Here is a 17,830-nt window from a genome sequence, read left to right as displayed (position 1 = left end):
CCCTGAGTGTGCAATGGGTGAAGGAAAAGTGGTTTGACCCACTACTGGTTGTAGAGAGAACCACATAAAGCTGTGAATGTGGTTGTGCTGGTAAAAGGACCCCCAAACCCACTCACTTCTTCATCACTCTTAGCTGATACTGGGGACATTAACATGGACAAACAAGATGGGAACAGAACATTCCTACAAGACACGACTTGAATTTATGTTTATTTTATATATATATTTATATATATACCTTTGTATAGATTAAACCGGGTGGGATTTTATCATATACATTTTTTTGGTATAATACATGAGAAACAGGAATGGGAACATAGCAAATATAAATCAGTACATTCCTTGAATGAACTCTTTGCCACACAGAGACTAAAAATTGCATGCAGTGGGGAGACAGAGAGAAGGGAAATCAGTTTTATTAAAAACAAAACAAAACCCCAAAGACAATCTAGGTACAACTGTCAACAGAGGAGCAGCACTATATATGGCAAACCTGTATAAATTAAAAGTAAGTTCCACTCTGACATCTACTATGCTTTAAAGTGCAATGAAGCCTGATTTATTTACCTACAGAATACAGGAAAGATTACCCCCTCTCCCCATTCCAATCTATCCCTAAAAAAACCCCAAAACCAAACCACAAACGAAAAAACAATAAAATAAATCTAAAGGATATACATTATCCACAGTCCTATAGAGACGCCTACATCTACTCAGTAGCACCAAGAATCTGATATGGGTGTAATTAAATCAATTAAAACTGGGGAGCAATGGGAACATCTTCTGCTGCTTTTGCAGACCTCCTGCCCTTCATTAGTGTCTTGGAGGGGAGGCAGCTCCTCTCCCTGTGCTGGAAGCCAAGGGGACAGTGTCCTGTCCTCTCTCCATCCCTGGCTGAGCTGTCTTGGCAGCAGGCTACGAACACGCACACACACACACAGAGCACAGTGAGAGCAGCTGCAGGTTACACCGAGGGGACGTGATGGGAAGCCGAGGCCCCACGTGTGCACACACAGGTGTCTGCACGTGGGTGCATGTGTGTGGAGGGAGCGGGGCTGATCTACACAGAGGTGAAGGGTTGTGTGAGTCCAACACATGCCACGAGCCTCCTTGGTGAAAAGGTGATAGATAGGGAGGGAGGGAGGGAGGGAGGGAGGGAGAGAAAGGGACTCAGCACAGTCCTCCTCTTGCCAGCCTCTGGTTGTGTCGTCTTCCAAGGCCGGGGGCCTGTGTGCCACAGTTCATCCGTCTCCACATGCCACCTCTCAACAGGCTTCAGTAGCCAAAGGTCTCCTGGGAAGCATAGACCATGTAGAGGAAGCCGTCCTCATCCTTCTCCTGCTCGTAGATCTCCGAGATGGGGGTAGACACGCTCACCATGCTGTGCTGGTTCACCAGCAGGAAGAAAGCCTGGGTGGGATTCAGCTGCAAGCGACGCCTGTGGGGGCAAGGGCAGCAGGGCTGGGGTCAAGCCACTGGAGGCAGGCCCTGGGACAGCATGTTCTGCCTTCCCCCAGCAACACCATTCACATGGGGCCAGGCCTGCAGAGCTGGGACCTTCTCCACAGGCCCAGGACATGGTGTTTAGAGCTCAGCTGAGCTGGTCGGGGCTCCAAGGCAGGACTCTGCAAAGCCCCTTTCTCCAAGGGTCTGACAAGGGCAAAGCAGACGGGCGTGTTCCATAAGGATACGGAGACATCCCTGCCCATGGAAGGGCGGTTGGAACTAGATGGTCTTAAGGTCCTTTCCAAACCAAACCATGCTAGTATTCTATGACTCTATAAAGAACGGGATTGGAGTCCCCCTCATCAGCTTCCTATGAGGGAGGTCACAGTCCTTCACCAGATGCTAAGAACCTGTCTCCCCCCACACCCCAGTCTGTACCACGACACAAGGCTGCTATGGTTGTCATGTCCCCATCCCAACCCTCAGCAGCTTCCTCTGCCTCATTCTCACCCCACACCCTGTGTTCAGGGCCTGTGGGCAAGGACGGGTTCACAGCATGTCAGTTGGAGCCACTGCACTCACCGGATTATTTTGACCAATTCACTCATGTTGACATGGTCTGGGACAAGGAACTTGGTCTTGTCCAACACTGGCAGCTGTTTCTCCCCTTTATAGCGTTCGATGATGACCTGGGGAGAAAGTCAATGGTAGGGTCAGCCACAGTTCACAGCGCCCCAAGCACTGGCCTCAAGGTCAAGCACAAATCAAACTACACAAATGGGAAAGTTGAGGCGAGGCCCCACTTTGCTTCACCCTCACAGGAAAACAACAAAAGGACATGAGCAGTGCCCATCGGGCTGGCTGCAGACAGCTCTTCAGCAAAAAGTCATCTCTGCTTGAGCCAGACAGTGGAAAGCATCCAAGTGAACTAAAGCACCAATTGCTCTGGCTGGCTGAGAAACAGTTGGTATTAGTGGATTGATTTAGCTACCTTCCCGACATGCAGGAGATACAGAAGATGAGTGAGGTTTATTGTAACATCACTTTCAGACTGACCAAAACCACAGGTTTTGCTGGCTTGAGCTAAGGACTGAATTCATGGTGCACAGCAGGAGACATTTTCCTTCCCTTTTCGACCACAGCTCTGGGCTGCTGCTGTTCGGCATCGTCCTGCTTGTTCAGGAAGAGCTGTGAATATTTCCAAACAATATTCTGAGGTTTTAGTTTATAGTATTTATTAGAATAGTTTATAATATTTATAGTTTTTAGAAATCACTGTGAAGCCACCCAAGGCTTTCCTTCAGAAAGGGGGACTTTGGATTTTGCCAGTCCCGCTCCTTACATGAACACTCCAGTGTGTAGACACATGGACTCCGAAGGGATGAGCTGCGTGGTGAGCTTCCAGGGCATGTCAGCACGGTGCCACCATGGGGACAGCCCAGCCTGTCCTCCCCTGCAGGAGGCCTTGCCTGGGAAAGCTCTTACCACTTTCTGAAAGCGCTAAACAATGGTTTCCGTTCAGTTCTCCTGCTATTATAATTAATGAATTTCTGTTAAGGAGTCTCCTGACAGCTACAATTGCCATTCTAAACCAGCTTGGAAATGACCTATTTTTATTCCAAGGAATAAGGTGGCAGGCAGTTAGAATAAGTAATGATATTACTTATAAAGCTCAATCCATTCCATTACAGTGATACTCTGACTCTCACATCTCTCTAATACCTACTTATTTTCTCCACAGAAATACACTTGTATCCTCATCAGTTCATCGTCCTCTCTGACTTGAGACGCAACATTACTTTTCACTATAAGGGAAGGAGCTCCGTAAATCATCTTCCCGCGTCTTTTCCAAAAATGTATGGGAGACTGCAAATGCCTTTGGACAATGGAGGGACGGAGCAGCATGCAGGGACCAGGATCCCCAGAAGATGGCTCTGTGGAGCCGAAAGGATCAGGAGAACCTCTGGGAACACTGATTTCCCTTTCCATTAATCATCTGTTGCCACACTACCAGCGGCAGCAGTGTAACCGTAACTGCTGAAAGACAAAGACACGCAGAACCACCCTACTGTAATTCATTTGTCTTGCTTGGACATATGAGTATTTTGGCTATAGCGGAATGGACAGTCTCAAGGGGCTGGACGCTCATAACAGCCACATACAGGGATGCTGCTCTGGCCACTGGGAAACAGAGGCACAAAGGCACAGCTCTGCAGCAACATTTCCACACACAGAGGGCCCTGTACACTGGGGCTACGCCTCACTTCTCACTTGCATCTAGCAGGAACAGAAGCAGACATCTTTTATTACCAGCCAGGTCCATCCCACAAAGGAAAGCCTCTCAATTAGTCCAAGAATGGGCCAAGAAGGATGTCCTGGCTGTTAAAGCAGCAGCTGCCTTGTGTCCTGAGCAGACAGAGGGCCTCTCATGCACAACAGCTCCAGGAGTTTCTGTTTCCAGAACATGAGCTGCTATTTGGGTAACCAGCTATGGGAACAGGTGGCCAATGGACAAAACGTTCTTGTCCAGCTTGGAGGGAAATGCATGATCGAATGCTAATATTACATCCCTGTGGCCACAGGGCTTGTATACAAAGCCACCTCTCCTCCTGCATCCTGTTCCAAGCTGCTGCCCCATGCCAAAGGGTTACTCAGTGTGGGACACCGCTCTTGGTGTGGTGAGAACCCACCACAGGTCTCTGCAGAAATAACATGAGCTGGGCACTGGTGGAAAGGCTCAGGGCAGAGCCTTGAGTCCTGGTCCCATTGCAGAGGGGGTTTGGGCAGCATTTATAAACTCAGCCCTTGTTCGGGAGCCAGTCTGAAGAGGTAGAAAATGGGGCCAGATCTAGCAGCCCCAGAACAGCCCCTCGCAGGAGCCCAGAGAAGGTCGTCCCACCAGCTTTCTCCCCACACAGTCCCCCCATGCATACGTGGCACAGCTCCTTCCTCAGCCTGCTCTGGAGACAGGACAGAGATGCCCTTCCCTGGGCACAAAGCCAGGCCATGCACTCTGCAAATCATCCTGGCCCTCTGTGGCAGCAAAAGGGGACTCACTCAAGGGCTCTGAGTGGAAACTGGAGATGCAGGACGACAGCAGCAGCTGCAGCACAGCTTGCTGTGCTTTCCGCAGCAAGAACGGTGTGACCTGGACCATCTTTTCCCCACCTCCCTCTGGGATGTGGGCTCAAACCCCTTTGCCAATTCCAAGTGCTTTCTTGGACCAAGACCCTCCTACAGCCAATTTGCTGCACTGCACTGCTCAGACCCACAGCTACGCCCTGCACCATGCTCCATGTTGCAGTACGTGGCTTTGCTCAGCCCAAGCACTGAAAGTAAGATAAAGTGGACTTGCAGGAACTTTGCTATGTAAACGAGAAGAGACAGCATCAAACTTGATGTCAGGGTCTACATGAGACCAAGCCTTTAGAGGTGCCAGTGACACAAACACTGCTGGAGCACCCAAAGCCACTGAACAAAGAAGTTACTGGGTGGGCTCGGGTCTCTGCTATGGCTAATCCTACACACATACAGCTCCCCAGACATCCACACCAGTGGATGGATCCTGATGACACAGAAGCCTTCTCCCAGGGCATGTGGTGGTTGACCCCAACACAAAGAGCACTCCAGCTCAACCATGGTTCAGTAATGCTGGTAAAATTCTGCATGTGGATGCAGAGCTCTGGCTCCTCCTGTTCCTTTCCCAGGCAATACACATTTGTGTACAGGCACTTGACATATGTGTGTATATTTTATGTACAACTTATTTCTAGCCTGTCCTTATTGCTAGAGCTTAAAGCATTGTAATTAGCTCTGCCACAGCTCTGGAGAAATGCAGAGCTAGCCTGATGCCATGAAATCCATGTTAAAGCAGTGGTCAGTAAGTGTGTAGATGATATGGCACACTGGTGTTCACTGTGCTGCAACGGTCGGGTCCTGCCCTGCTGAGCTGACAGCACGTGGAAAAGAAGGAAAATTCTTTTTGCTAGAAGATGCTGTGCTAACATCAAAAGAAGAGCAAGGCAGGAATGGGCTAGTACGTGCCAAGTGTAGTTTGAGAAACTAAGCCCTGAAGGCTAAATATTGATTGTATGCAAATCTAATCCAACACTGAGCGAGCTTAACTAGGGACACATCCCACTTTTTGGTCATACATGCTATGGTGTTGCAAATACTAACTCAAGCAAGGCCCAAGTGTGTTATTTCACTAAGTTCTCCATCTTCTCAGGAAGAGACGCAAATACTCAGCTAGGATATCAAAAGCACACTCACAGCCAAAGAGCAATACAGCACATTAAGTCTGACGTGAGCAGAAAGAACTGGAGTCAGTTCATGGAGTCTCACCTGTACATGTCAATAACAAGTAATGGGAAAGCACAGAAAGTGTGTGACTGTTTGGTTGTGGTGTGAATTATCCTAACAGGGTCTCTGCTTTCAATACAGCAAAGATCATCTCATACATCTTTCTCTGGGCAGATGCAGACAAATCCTTATCAGGTTATCCAGGAAAAGCCAAGTAGCTACTACAGAAAACAAACAAAACCCAAACAAAACCCAACCCACACAAAGCTGTATTAGCTTGGAAGGAGATTTGAGATCACATCAACTCCTTGCCTTTAGGGCAGGCGTGAAGCGTAGGAGAAAGGCTGCACGTTGCACTGCTCAGAATGCAGCTGGCATGCACCAGGCACCGGAGGCTGATGGAGCATCCTGCATTGATTCTGGGAGCAAAGCTTTGTAGCCTCTGTGGCTGGCTGGTGGAGGCTATCCAGCAGCAGGACAGAGAGGTCATGGCAACAAAGGCTAACACAGAACAGTGGGAACAACTTACCGGGATTTTGTTGGGATGCTGCTCTCGGATCTGCTGCACTTCTTTACAACGATCCGCTGGAGAGAAAGAAGGGAAGAAGCAAAGTTAGAAACACGTGGCTGTGGAAGCTCAGCCCAAGGTAACCACCCTGCAAACCACAAACTGACAAAGAGGGACACTGCCGAAGAAATGCATGTTCTGCTCATCGGGCCTTTTCTGACCAGTCTGCAGCAGGGAGATGGTCAGGAGATGTCAGCTTCAGTGATCAGCCCTTCACGGCTTCCTACCACCCCAACCACCTCCCAAGGGGGGGACATACTACCCTGCCCTGTAAAACTGGGCAACACACATGGAAAACAAATGACACAAGTGAGACCATAAGGATAACAAAACTGTATTCTTACATCTGCCTTAAGCAAATGCAGCTCATGGCCAGCACACAGCTTTAGCACACAGCAGCACAGCTTTAGGGGCTCAGCTCTGGAAGCTGAGGGTCTTTGTGTCTCCTGGCTGCTTCCCCAGAGGAGAGGATTCTCCAACTGGGGCTGGATTTTAGCCATTTCCTTCTGCCTGTTGCACACTTCCAAGCACTATCTGGCACAATGCCTCAGTCCACAGTGCCAAGGAGGGCTCCTTCACTATCACAGACCCTCACAGCACCTACAACAGCTACTGGCCTGACAGAAGGCACTTCTAGACCTGTCGTGGAAACAGGAAGAAAAACTTAAGCAAGGAGATGACCCATGTACTAAAAGATATTTTTCTGCAGTTGTTCTTACACTTTCCAACCCATTTTCCTCCAGAGATCAAGTTTACTGACGCACACAACAGGCAGCACATGAAAGTTTGTATGCTCCTTGAGCTTACAGGAGAAATTCAAATGCCCCCTCACTGTTTTATCAGAGGGCCACTTCACCTACCACAATCCAAAGCAGCAGGAAGGAAAGGACAAAGCCCTGCCAGGACCAGGTATGTCTGTGTGTGCTCTTCCTGGGACACTAGAGACCTATGCTCCTCCTTTGCATTACCATTACCCTGGGAAGTGCTTCACAGCCTACAACAGCTCATCTGAAGCGCCCTGGGGAAGCAGTTTCATGGATCACAGCAGGTAAAGCCAGGGGGTGAAGGCCAACAACTAAGGACCACCTAGAAATGCAAGATCTGGGTCTTGCAGGACCTGTGATGGATCCTCCTGCCACACACAGAGTCACTGGCGCAGCATCTGCTTCGAGCCCGACCCCCCTGAGCTGCCTCACACAGCCCCAGTTCCTCACAACCCACCAGGACAGGGCAGGATAAGTGCATGTGTTTGAGTGTGTTTTCTCCCCACAAACATTAAGCATTTCTCCTCTAACCACTCAATAAAACCTTATTTCTTATAAATTGAAATTGGCTAGATGCTACTTTGGGAAGAGACTGGAGTTTCTTTTGGGACACGCAACTATAAAATCACCAGATCACAGAGGCTTTTAAGCACTTAATTATCTTTTTAAGATAATAAAGCGAAATTATCCCTCTGCTAGGAATTGCTAAACTTTTCTACTATAGGACTCCATGGGCTAGCAAGACAAAGCAAGATTATTTAGATTTGATGCAAAATTCAGGCATATTTGTTTGGGATTTTGTGACTGCAAATGTAGTTCCTTGTGTTTCCTTTTCACCATATCCAATGCTCCAGGGCACCTAGAGTTATCCTTGTGGTACAGGCCATTTTCCCCTGAGGTCTCAAACCAGCAAGGAGTTAGGCAGCAATCAGCATTGCATGTGACACTGGTACAGCAATGGCTGAAGGACACAGTGACAGAAAGCACCCATCACACAAGCACCCAACGCACAGGACAGTATCTGAAAGGCTGCAGATCCAGAGCACGAGTGGACAACACTTACCAGCATAAGCACTTTAGGCTCAGACCTGCTGGGTATTAAAAGAGCCTGCAGAAAACTGTGTCCTCATGGCTGGCTAGTTTTTCCAGCTTCAGTATCCACCCTATCCCACATCTCTCTCCATGACCATCTGGTAAGGTGGCCATGTGGATGAACCCCCCAGACATCATGCATTTCCCTGTAGGGTCACAGAACTTTTTATGGGTAATTATGAGAAGGGCCTGAGAACTAATTTGCTGAAGGTAAATTGTCAGCCTTTGCATGTTACGATGGCTAGTGACACAGATAACCTCAGCGCATCCAAGTGGTCTAGGCTGCATGCACCAAAAGGCAGCCCAATAGCCCCTCTTGCTCCCTGGAAGCATCACCAAATCCAGCTCAGGGGTTTCTTCCAGGTCTTGCTGACTTCATGCTCAGCAGGAATCAAGGGCAGGAGCCACCAGTGACAAAGCTCTCAACCAGCCTCAAGTGTGACATATGGCCCCCTGACCCACTCTAAGACCTGCCATGTGCCCAGGACCTGGTCCCTCAGGTCAGAGGTGTGCAGAGCTTTTGCCCTCCCTGTGTGCGGGAGCTGATCTCCAGGTTACCACCAGGCAACGACAGCTGGTGCTGCTTTACTCAAAGGGCTTCTGGATCCCTTCAGCAGGTACGTGTGACTGCAGCTACAAGCACCTAAGCTCTTCTTCCTCTGCCCAGGAGATGCCTATTTCAGAAACTTCATTCATGAAGGCAGTTGGGATCAACCCCACCTAAGCTGTTCAGGTGCCCCAAGATCCAGGCAGAAGTTTCCAGGCCATCGGAAGCTCTGCTAAAGAGCACATTCAGTCCCATCCTAGCCTTGGAGGTCCAACCAAACAGGCTTGGGAATCAATCTGTCCTGCCTCAAACACTGCACAAGGGTTATTTCTGTGCACACCACAGTTCAGGTGCTATAGATCTCCTGCAAGAAGTAGGTGATGGTCACCCACAACCTCCTCAGCTGAGAGTGGGAGCTAGAGGTTGATCCTTTGTCTCATGTCAGCATCTTCAACATCACACAGCAAAGAATGGCTATAAATACCACCTTTAATTTCATGTATCTGTAGTCTAATCTAAGTCATAGGAATAAAGAGAAAACCATTAAAGGGGTCTTCAGAGAGACATGGTGGAGATGCCAGCCTGGCACCCAGGCTCATGCCACGTACAGCATTTCAAGCAGGTCGCTTCCTCCACCCTGTAATTAGCAGTGTCTGCACACTTGCATTTCATACATGACAGCTCTGACTTTACAAGCCTTGTTCTTCTCCTGCAGCTTCTAAATTATAGCTGTGCTATTTGAGGTTAAGACTTTCCCCTTTCCTGCAGCACCTGGCCACAGTTAATCGTAAGCCTATATGTAAAAGGAACCAGAACTGTTTATACAACCCAGTCCCTATTTGCACTTTTTTCTCTGGCCCCTCCTTGCTAAACACCTGATTTCAGCAGCTCAGGGCCTCCAAGCAGGATGGGACAAAGTAGCTGAGGCAAGATCCCTGACCTGCAAACAGAGGGAACAGCCCTGTGCCTGATCCACTTCTGCTGTGAGGTTAGGCCAGGCTTCTCCCCACTGCCAGGATGCGAGAGCTCAAGATGGCAGCAAGATAAAAAACACACCCTTTCCATTAGTTATTCCTAGCAAAAAATCACTGCTGGGGCCTATTGAAAGACAGGAGTATTTTTGTAGCATTGCATATGCCACAGAAATTGCCTGTTTCTTCTCCAACTGCTGTTTCAACTGTTAAGTACCCACAGCAAAGCTTGCAAATTGCCCAAAACACCAGAATCTCAGCTGTTTTTCTTAACTGAGGTCCTTCCCAAGCTGTTCTCCCAAAGACGTGGGCACACCATGTATCCCATGGCAATAAGGGATGAGCTGGTTATGGCAGTTAAGAACAGTAGAAAATTTTAAGCCAGACTTTCGAAACATGAACCTTTTTTTATCAGCAGTGCCCAGGAACACATGCTATGGGAGAGAGCTGTGCTGGGTGCCGTGCAGAGACAGGACACAAGGACAGCCTTGGGTGCAAAAGAGTTTAATCAGACAAAAAAGTACAGAGGGTGGAACAGAAGGAAAACACATGGCAAGTTCTCCAGCAATGCAGTTGTGTGATGGACAGCATTTTTCAGGAGACACTGGACAAACACTAGTACTGCCCTGGGGCAGTGGATGGACTCTACAACCAGCCCTGTTGTCTGTGACCAACAGGAATGCTGTTAAGAAAACACCATGAAGAAAAAACACCACCTGGAAACGTCATCGACCTGCTACCAGTTGAGCATGGACTGGATGGCTTGAAATCAGGTATGTCTGGGATGAGCTGGCAACTGCTGAAGACACAGGGAAGTTATGCGGGTCATTCCAGATGAACATCAATAAATATTTTTGTGGTCTCACACCACCCAAAGGCCGAGCAGGAAGTGGTCTCACCACCCCTCACCATCAGGAAGTGCACCCCATGTATGTGTCCATGGCTCACACCACAGCTGACTTGACCTGTCCTTGCCCAGTGCTGGAGGGCTGGTTCACAGGCCTGTGGCACTGCAGGAGGAGCAAGAGGAGACTCCACATCCAGGAAAGGAGGACACAGCTCGGGAGGCCAGCTGTGTCCTGGGAAAGCTGTCCTTGCTGCTAAGAAAAGGGTGTTGTCAGGGTACACAGGACAGCAGCAATGCAGAAACCTGAGAGTGATTCTGATCGTTGGTTGTATTTTACTTCTTCTGTCTGCTCTGGACACAATGAATGACCTGGGACCAAAACTGCACTGGTTTGAACTTCATGTCTGATACAAAGCATGTCTCTGCAACGTGGTGTAGGTAGAGCCTGGTGCTCTACTGTCACAGGAAGGTATTACCAACATGAACGTGGAGCAAGTGATGAGGTCTGCAGGACTATCCATTTCATTGTTACAACTTCATTATAAAATGTTTAATGTCTGGCAGGATTTCTGAATGCCCAGCTCCTAGAGCCCTGTGAGTGGAGAAGGATCTCAGCAGTCTTGTTCCTTTGTGTATCCCAATCTTCCTGGCTGCAGAGTACAGCTTGACAATGGATTTTAAAACACAAATAGGAACCACCTTTTTTTTTTTCCCAGTTTCAAACTATATCTGAATATGATTGAGCCTGACTCCAGGAATGAGTATTTGTATCTGGCAAATCCATGAAAAGGGCTCAGCTCGTGACCAAGCAGAGCCACACAACAACCATAAAGTCTAAATTCATGTCAAGACACTTGTTCTCTGGATGCACAGTACCACGTCACCCCTGCCAGGTGCCACGCAGGATGAGCAGTGGACCTCCAGCATTCAAACAGCTTTAAACAGGGCTTCCGACTCACTACACCTCCTGAGCATGGGAGGCAAATGGGCAATACCTTCTGTGCCATGTTTGGGTGGCACACTGAGTACTTTCATCAGAGTTCCAGATAAGGAACGGGTTTTTTTTTGCTCAGTGCTTAATCACAGTTCACTAGCCTTGGAAAAATAACAGCAAGTTCCCTCTGCATGAGCCTCAGGAGACTCTCCTCTGTGAGGGCTTCCCTCTAGCTTTGGTTGACCTTTTCTTCCGTCTGGACAACCTTTGCAATTACAAGCCTCCAAGACGGGAGAGATGCACTCAAATTTCTCAGAACTTCTCACAACACTTCAGACTGCTCAAAGAAGTGGCACTCCTGACAGAACTGTGTTTTAACGCAGAACACATGTGCATGCACAAAGACAGTTCGCACAGCCCAGGACATTGCTATTTCTGCACAAACAGGCCTGGACATGCACACATTTGCCAGGTCTATTTGGGGAGATGTGCCAGACACAAGAGTGTTGAACTTATTCCTTCATTTTATTCCACAGCCTATTTCTGAACTGCCTTCTGAAGACAAAAGGCAACAAACAACTGCAAGACCACAGAGTCAAGAATCTTTATGCACTGCAGGTCAACCACAGAACGTCACCCAAACAGGGTGACACCTCCCGAGGGACTCTGGGTCTGGCCAAGGAAGGAACACAGAAGCCAATGGAGATGACTTGTCTGTGGCTCATAGCTACTTTATGACAGGCAGCAAGACTCCAGATTCATCAGTCTCCACCCTCCTGGCTCAAAGGGATATCTGAAGTTCTTGTAGTGAAGAAAGAATTAAGTAACAAGCAAAGGACACACAGGTTTTATTACCCTGGCTGCCAGTCAGGTTTGTTATATAAAAGAATAATAATTAAAAAAACACAGTATTTGTGGTCTGAATGTCTAGCTGGCATTAGCTCTGGATGTTTGTTCAGTTCTTCTTGTACCAGTATTTTCTTCAACACTGATAATTAACCCCACATCAAAACACGTCACACAATGTTCTCAGTAATTAATACAAGACAGGCAGCTAAGCATCAACTCGCAGGAGCAGCCTCACTTCAAGGAAGCCCAGGTCTTAAAGCACAACTGCTAGAGCATGACTACTGCAAGCACAGAACCTGATGACAAACTGATTAACCAACCTCACATCAGGACACTTTTCCAAACCACCAAGCAAAACTGTTACGACAAGCACAGGATGGTGTGTGAGACAAGACAACTCATCCAGTGCTGGTCTTCCAACTGATATAAACATGGGTTACACCAAGGTGAGTCCCCAGAGAAGGCAACACTCTTTTCCTGAGCCAAGAGGAGAGGGAATTCAGCTCCACACACTGCCATCTATTGCTGCCTTTCCTCTGCAGAAAGGTGGCTTCCCAGAACTAAAGGCAGATCTCCCAGAGGGCTGAGCCTGGGTGGGAATACTCAGCCCAGAGAGGCTAAGGTTAAACCTCTAAGTTTGTCACCTAGCCAGGGGCTCCAGCTGACCAACAGGACACAGCGTATGTGTCTCACTGCAAGTGCCTCCATTTCAGCAGGATGCTGGGGCACGAGGCCAGCTGACGCTAAGTGAGCCAACTGGTTTAGGTTTAAGGTCCATGGCTGCCACCACACTGGTTGTGCACTGTGTTGAAAACAAAGCTTGAAGCCTCTTGTCAGCCTTGCAACAGGGAGCAGCCAATTCAAAACAACCCCTTCAAGAGCAGTGGGAGGCGCGAGCACTGCCCAACGCTCCCGAGGACTCATGTCTTTACAGGAAGCACAATGGTGTTGTCAGGCTGCCGCATGCTCGCTGCAGCCAGGACACCCTGTTCCTCTGACACAAACCACAGCTTTGTTCTGGGAATTGTTTTGGGCTCCTACAAAGGATCTGACTACACAGAAGATAACCACCTCGGTGACTACAGCCAGGCTCAGCACATGAATGCAGAGAGTTACTATCGGATTTTACCCCCAGGCACCCAGACCAAAGATGCTCTGCTGCAGACGTGCCAAAGACAGGACCAAGTCACAGAGCATCACCCTGTCACCACTAACAGCACTCCAAATCACGGGAGAAGTCAGCACTCGGTGCCCTCAACACGCCTTGGCTCAAAGCCCTGGCGTTTCCCAGCCAGTCCCTTTTTCACATCCGCGACAATGATGAATTTTATTCAGAATATACCCAAGGCAAAGCAGATGAACAAGCAGAAGAAAATAATGGAAAAAGAAACCTCAAAAATACAAAAAGGGGGGAAACATGCACTGAGGAAAGTAGAATCTTCAGCATGGGGTGGCAGACCAAGACCTAAGCAAGCCACTTGCTGTGAACCTGGAGCCTGGGCGCCTTTTGTAAACAGCTACATTCCTGACTCTGCCTTTTGTCTGGTTGTTTTTAGAACTACTCCACTTCAGTAGAGTTTTAAAGCCCTAAAAATCAAGCCCTTCTGAGGATACAGCATCACTGCTGATGTTTTCCATCAGCCCTCTCCAACTGCATCGTAAACAATCGCTTCCTGCCCCTGTTGTGTAATGATTTGAAGACAAAAACAAGCTGTATTTACTTTCTCCAACTGAGCAATTCCAGCCCTAACCCAAAGCAACTGTGTGGGCTGCCAGGCCTCCTCCTCCTCCTCCTTCCCCTCCTCCTGGCTGAGCTCTGCAGACCAGTCAGCTGAGAGAGCAAAAGGGCAGAGGAAAGAACACAGAAACAAGGAGCACTTGCAGTTGCCGGCACCAAACTCCCTCACCCCCTCCTTCCCTCCCAGGCTATTTTAATCCTGCTTTCTTTCAACTACTCTGAGCCTCAGATTTTGTTTTCCTTCTGGCTCATATGAAGCCTGAGCAACCTGCAAAGGCAAACCAGATTCCTCCTGACCATAATGAGCTGATTCTCACCAGTTTAACAGTTGGTAGTTACTAAGGGTCACTAAGGACTTACTAGGACTTTACTTCTTTTAATACATAGCTCAGGAGAACAAAGCAGGGTCCAAACAAGTGTCCCAGGGCACCCAGACTTCCCTTGTTTGTGCATGCCCCCTTGGCTCGGTCGCTGTGGCAGGAGAAGGCTGCGTAAGCATTCAAGGCCTGGAAGGTTGTGCCAATAAATTACCAAATATTTACAGTTTCCAAGAGAGCAATGAGGGGTTGGATCAGCAGGAAAAAGCTCCAATTTTAAAGCTAACACAGGAAACACGCCCTCACCTGCCTTTGGACAGCATCTGACACAAATCAAGGCCTCATTTGGCATGAATACACTGATTTCAGCATTATACAAGCAGTAAAGCTCAACCAATAGCCCCCTTGGGATGTAACTTGCCAGAAACATGGACCTTTCCCAATGCCAGCTGGCAAAGGTCAGGAGAAACAGCAGTTGATGTTTCATCTGATTTCACTATCGGATCTGGCAATCCAACCTGGGACCTTCTGTGGTCACTGTCTTGTCGGTTTGAGTTTTCATTTTGAGTTTCCCCACCATGTACTTTAACAAAGGGATGGGTGTGACGGAAGCATTAATTCTTCTGGTGTCAAGAACAACTAGACAGGGTGTATCAAATTCTTGGAACAATAACTACTCTAAGCCTAAGGAGATGGGAGGATGGAAGGTAATTTTTGAAGAGGTCATTGTGCTCTGACAGTCCAAAGTGTAAAGACTGGACCCAGGGCAAGAGTGAAGCAAGAATCACGGAATGGTTTGGGTTGGAAGTAGCCTTAAATTTATCATCTGGTTCCAAGAATATTTACCTCCTGACTCCTACCCTCGCCCTGCAGACTTCAGAGCTCCTTGTAGTCGACACCCCACCCCAGTCGCCCCAATTCCTCGGGTAGATACACAAGACATGACACAGGAGGGTGACAGCTCAGCAACCACACTCGGGCTTCTCCGGCAGCCGCCCGCCCCACCGTGCTCCTGTGCCGGGTTTTGTTACCCCGCGCTCTATAAAAACGGAGCTTATCGAGCGGGCACCCCCGGTGCGGGGTCAGCGACCGACCCCGGGCTCCAGGACCCCGTAACCCCGCAGGGCGCAGCGCTGGCCGCGCTCGGGGCCCGGTACATCGCGGGGGGGGGGCCAGCGCTCCCCCGGCCCCTCCGCCAGCGCCCGCGCCCGCCCCCCGGAGACCCGCGGCGGGGATGACATCACCGCGCGGCGGCCGCGGCACCGCCGGCCCCTTTCCGCGGAGCCCGATCCCCCGGCCCCGCGGCGGGGACCCCCCAGGCTCCCCCCAGCCCGGCTCACCGAAGGTGCGGCGCTGCTTGAAGGGCCGGTCCGAGGGCATGGCGGCCAGGGCGGCGAGGCCGGGCCGGGGCGCGGGTGCCGGCTGAGCGGCTCCGGTGGCAGCACGGCCTGCGCTGGCGCTGCGGCGGAGCGGGCCGCTGACGTCACCGCGGCACGCCCGGCGGGGCGGGGCTTGGCCTCACGCCGGGGGCGGGAAGAGCCCGCCCCGGTCCCTGCCGCGCTCTGTCGGCGCGCGGAGCACCGGCAGCGCTCCGGTCCTACGGGTGTCACCGCGGCTGCTGCCCGCGGGACGCGGCGAGTCTTCCCGAGCTGACCCGAGCAGCAGCCGGCCTCCGCCTCGCTCCGCACCAGCCCCCGGCTGCGGCCGTCGGAGGTGCCTGAAGGATGGAGGCGTCGAGACTCCAGCGCTTGGTGGCTGCTTCCTCTGGAGATCCCGGCTCCAGCGTGGTCCCAGCGGCGCTGCTGCTCCCAGCGCAACCACCGGCACGACGAGGAAGGGTCCTCATGGGGTGGCTGCCGAGAGCACAGGGCACGGGCCCAGTTCTGAGCTTCCACAGCGCACAAACCCAGACACAAACCGATCCCAACGAGGTCATCGGATAGCTGCAGTTCCCATGGCTGCCTCCATCGTTTCCCAACCAACGAGTCTGTTGTTTTCTGCATTCAGAGCCGCATTTATGCTGAATATTTTAAAGACTACAAATAGGGCAGGCTATTTCTGAATAAATGAATCAAAACCGACCATACACAGAATGTCAGCATTCCATGGAGAACCGTGTTTAACATCCCTCCTCAATGTATGTAGACTGCAACCAAAGCTGTGTTCTGCCAACACAGTGTTTCATTGCCTACAGTGAACTGGCAGAAACCACAAGTGAACACAGAATGTTAAAGGATTAAGTACAGCCTCGGTAAAAAAAAAAAAATCTGTTAAAAAACTGCTCCAATTATTGAAGGTGTCACCAATTAAAAATAGGCTTAAGTACAATCAAATTCTTTTCTCCCCTTAGAGCTCACCCAAGAAAGGAAACAATTACTTTCATGGCTAACATGGATTTTCCTTGACCAGGCAGTAGCAGTAGTTAGACACATAAGGAAGGCTCTTCAGAGTCACTTTTATAAGTAAGATAGAAGTAGAGATATTTCCAATACAGGTTGTTTTAATCAGAAAATACCTAAGGGAAAGCAGTAATGTTGAATGAGGCATGGCAAGGTGGTCAACTTTACAGACTGCATCCTCAGGCATGGCAGTTTTATTACTAATGTTATAAAGTGTGAACCCCTTTCTGATGAGAGGCAGGAGGAACTTAAAATTTAGTGATTTGATCCCTGATTTTATCCATGCAGACTGACCTCATTGCAGGACTGGGGCCATAATTCCACGGATTATTCATACACCTGGAGTGGGAGAAAAGACTCTGGTTCATGGAAGCTCTGGAGCTTCCAGAATGTTAATGTACTTACAAAAATGGGACATGGATCAAGGAAGTTCTAATACAGAGTATGACTTATACACTTCTTCCTTCAGCCCTCAGCCTTCCTGAAAAGTCTTGCACACACTAATACCTCTTGTGCCTGTTCCTACTGATGTTGTTGGCAAAACTTCTTATTTAAGGAGGCACACTTTGTATCAAAAAAACCCTGAATCAGTCAAAGGTTTTGAGAAGATGGCAGAAACCAGCCGTATCCACCCAGCAGCAACAAGCTGTCCTAACACGACCTGTGATCAACAACCAGCCTTACACATGCCAGCATTCCTACAGGGTAAACACCACTGATAATAAGTACCTCTAGGTGCTTGTGAAACCTTGCTAAGTGGAGGGAAATCTCCCTGAAGGAATCCTGCAGTGCTGGTAAAGGAAGTGTATCTTTGTCAACAGAAATGGTGCTGATGCTCAGGCTCACTGCCCCTGCACACCCCGGCTGCCACGGCTCTTCCTACACATCATTCTGGTGCAAGGAGCTGCTCTAGCTCTACCAACATAAGGCCAGCCTATATTGTGTAACTATCTATGCCAGACCTTCATCCCCTAAAGGTGTAGCTACACATAACAACAGCGTTAAGACAAGATCAAACATAAATGCGCTGTTGGTGGAGTGCTGCACAATCAGAGC

At 49.4% G+C, this 17,830-nt stretch overlaps 1 protein-coding gene and 1 long non-coding RNA gene across 2 annotated transcripts; both read right to left on the bottom strand.

Moving 5' to 3' along the window:
* Window positions 1-191: 191 nt before the first annotated feature.
* Window positions 192-16,295, bottom strand: MAP1LC3A (microtubule associated protein 1 light chain 3 alpha). The gene is made up of 4 exons (XM_030502853.1): window positions 15,716-16,295; window positions 6,278-6,333; window positions 2,029-2,135; window positions 192-1,438 (listed from the first exon to the last, which is right to left on the bottom strand). The coding sequence occupies exons 1-4, from the start codon at window positions 15,753-15,755 to the stop codon at window positions 1,276-1,278; spliced, it is 366 nt and encodes a 121-aa protein (XP_030358713.1). The 5' UTR covers window positions 15,756-16,295; the 3' UTR covers window positions 192-1,275.
* LOC115615108 lies at window positions 7,150-15,367 on the bottom strand. The gene is made up of 2 exons (XR_003993950.1): window positions 10,656-15,367; window positions 7,150-10,486 (listed from the first exon to the last, which is right to left on the bottom strand). It is a non-coding gene; the product is annotated as an uncharacterized LOC115615108 (long non-coding RNA).
* Window positions 16,296-17,830: the final 1,535 nt, after the last annotated feature.

Source organism: Strigops habroptila, chromosome 13, assembly GCF_004027225.2.
Source record: "Strigops habroptila isolate Jane chromosome 13, bStrHab1.2.pri, whole genome shotgun sequence".
Taxonomy (NCBI): Eukaryota; Metazoa; Chordata; class Aves; order Psittaciformes; family Psittacidae; genus Strigops; species Strigops habroptila.
This window is presented reverse-complemented; position numbering and strand designations above follow the sequence as displayed.

Coding starts and splice junctions, on each gene's coding strand:
- MAP1LC3A (XM_030502853.1), bottom strand. CDS start 15,755: ATGCCCTCGGACCGGCCCTTCAAGCAGCGCCGCACCTTCG. Junction 6,334..15,715: donor CAAGCAGCGCCGCACCTTCG/GTGAGCCGGGCT, acceptor CTTTCTCTCCAG/CGGATCGTTGTAAAGAAGTG. Junction 1,439..2,028: donor GAATTGGTCAAAATAATCCG/GTGAGTGCAGTG, acceptor TTGCCCCCACAG/GCGTCGCTTGCAGCTGAATC.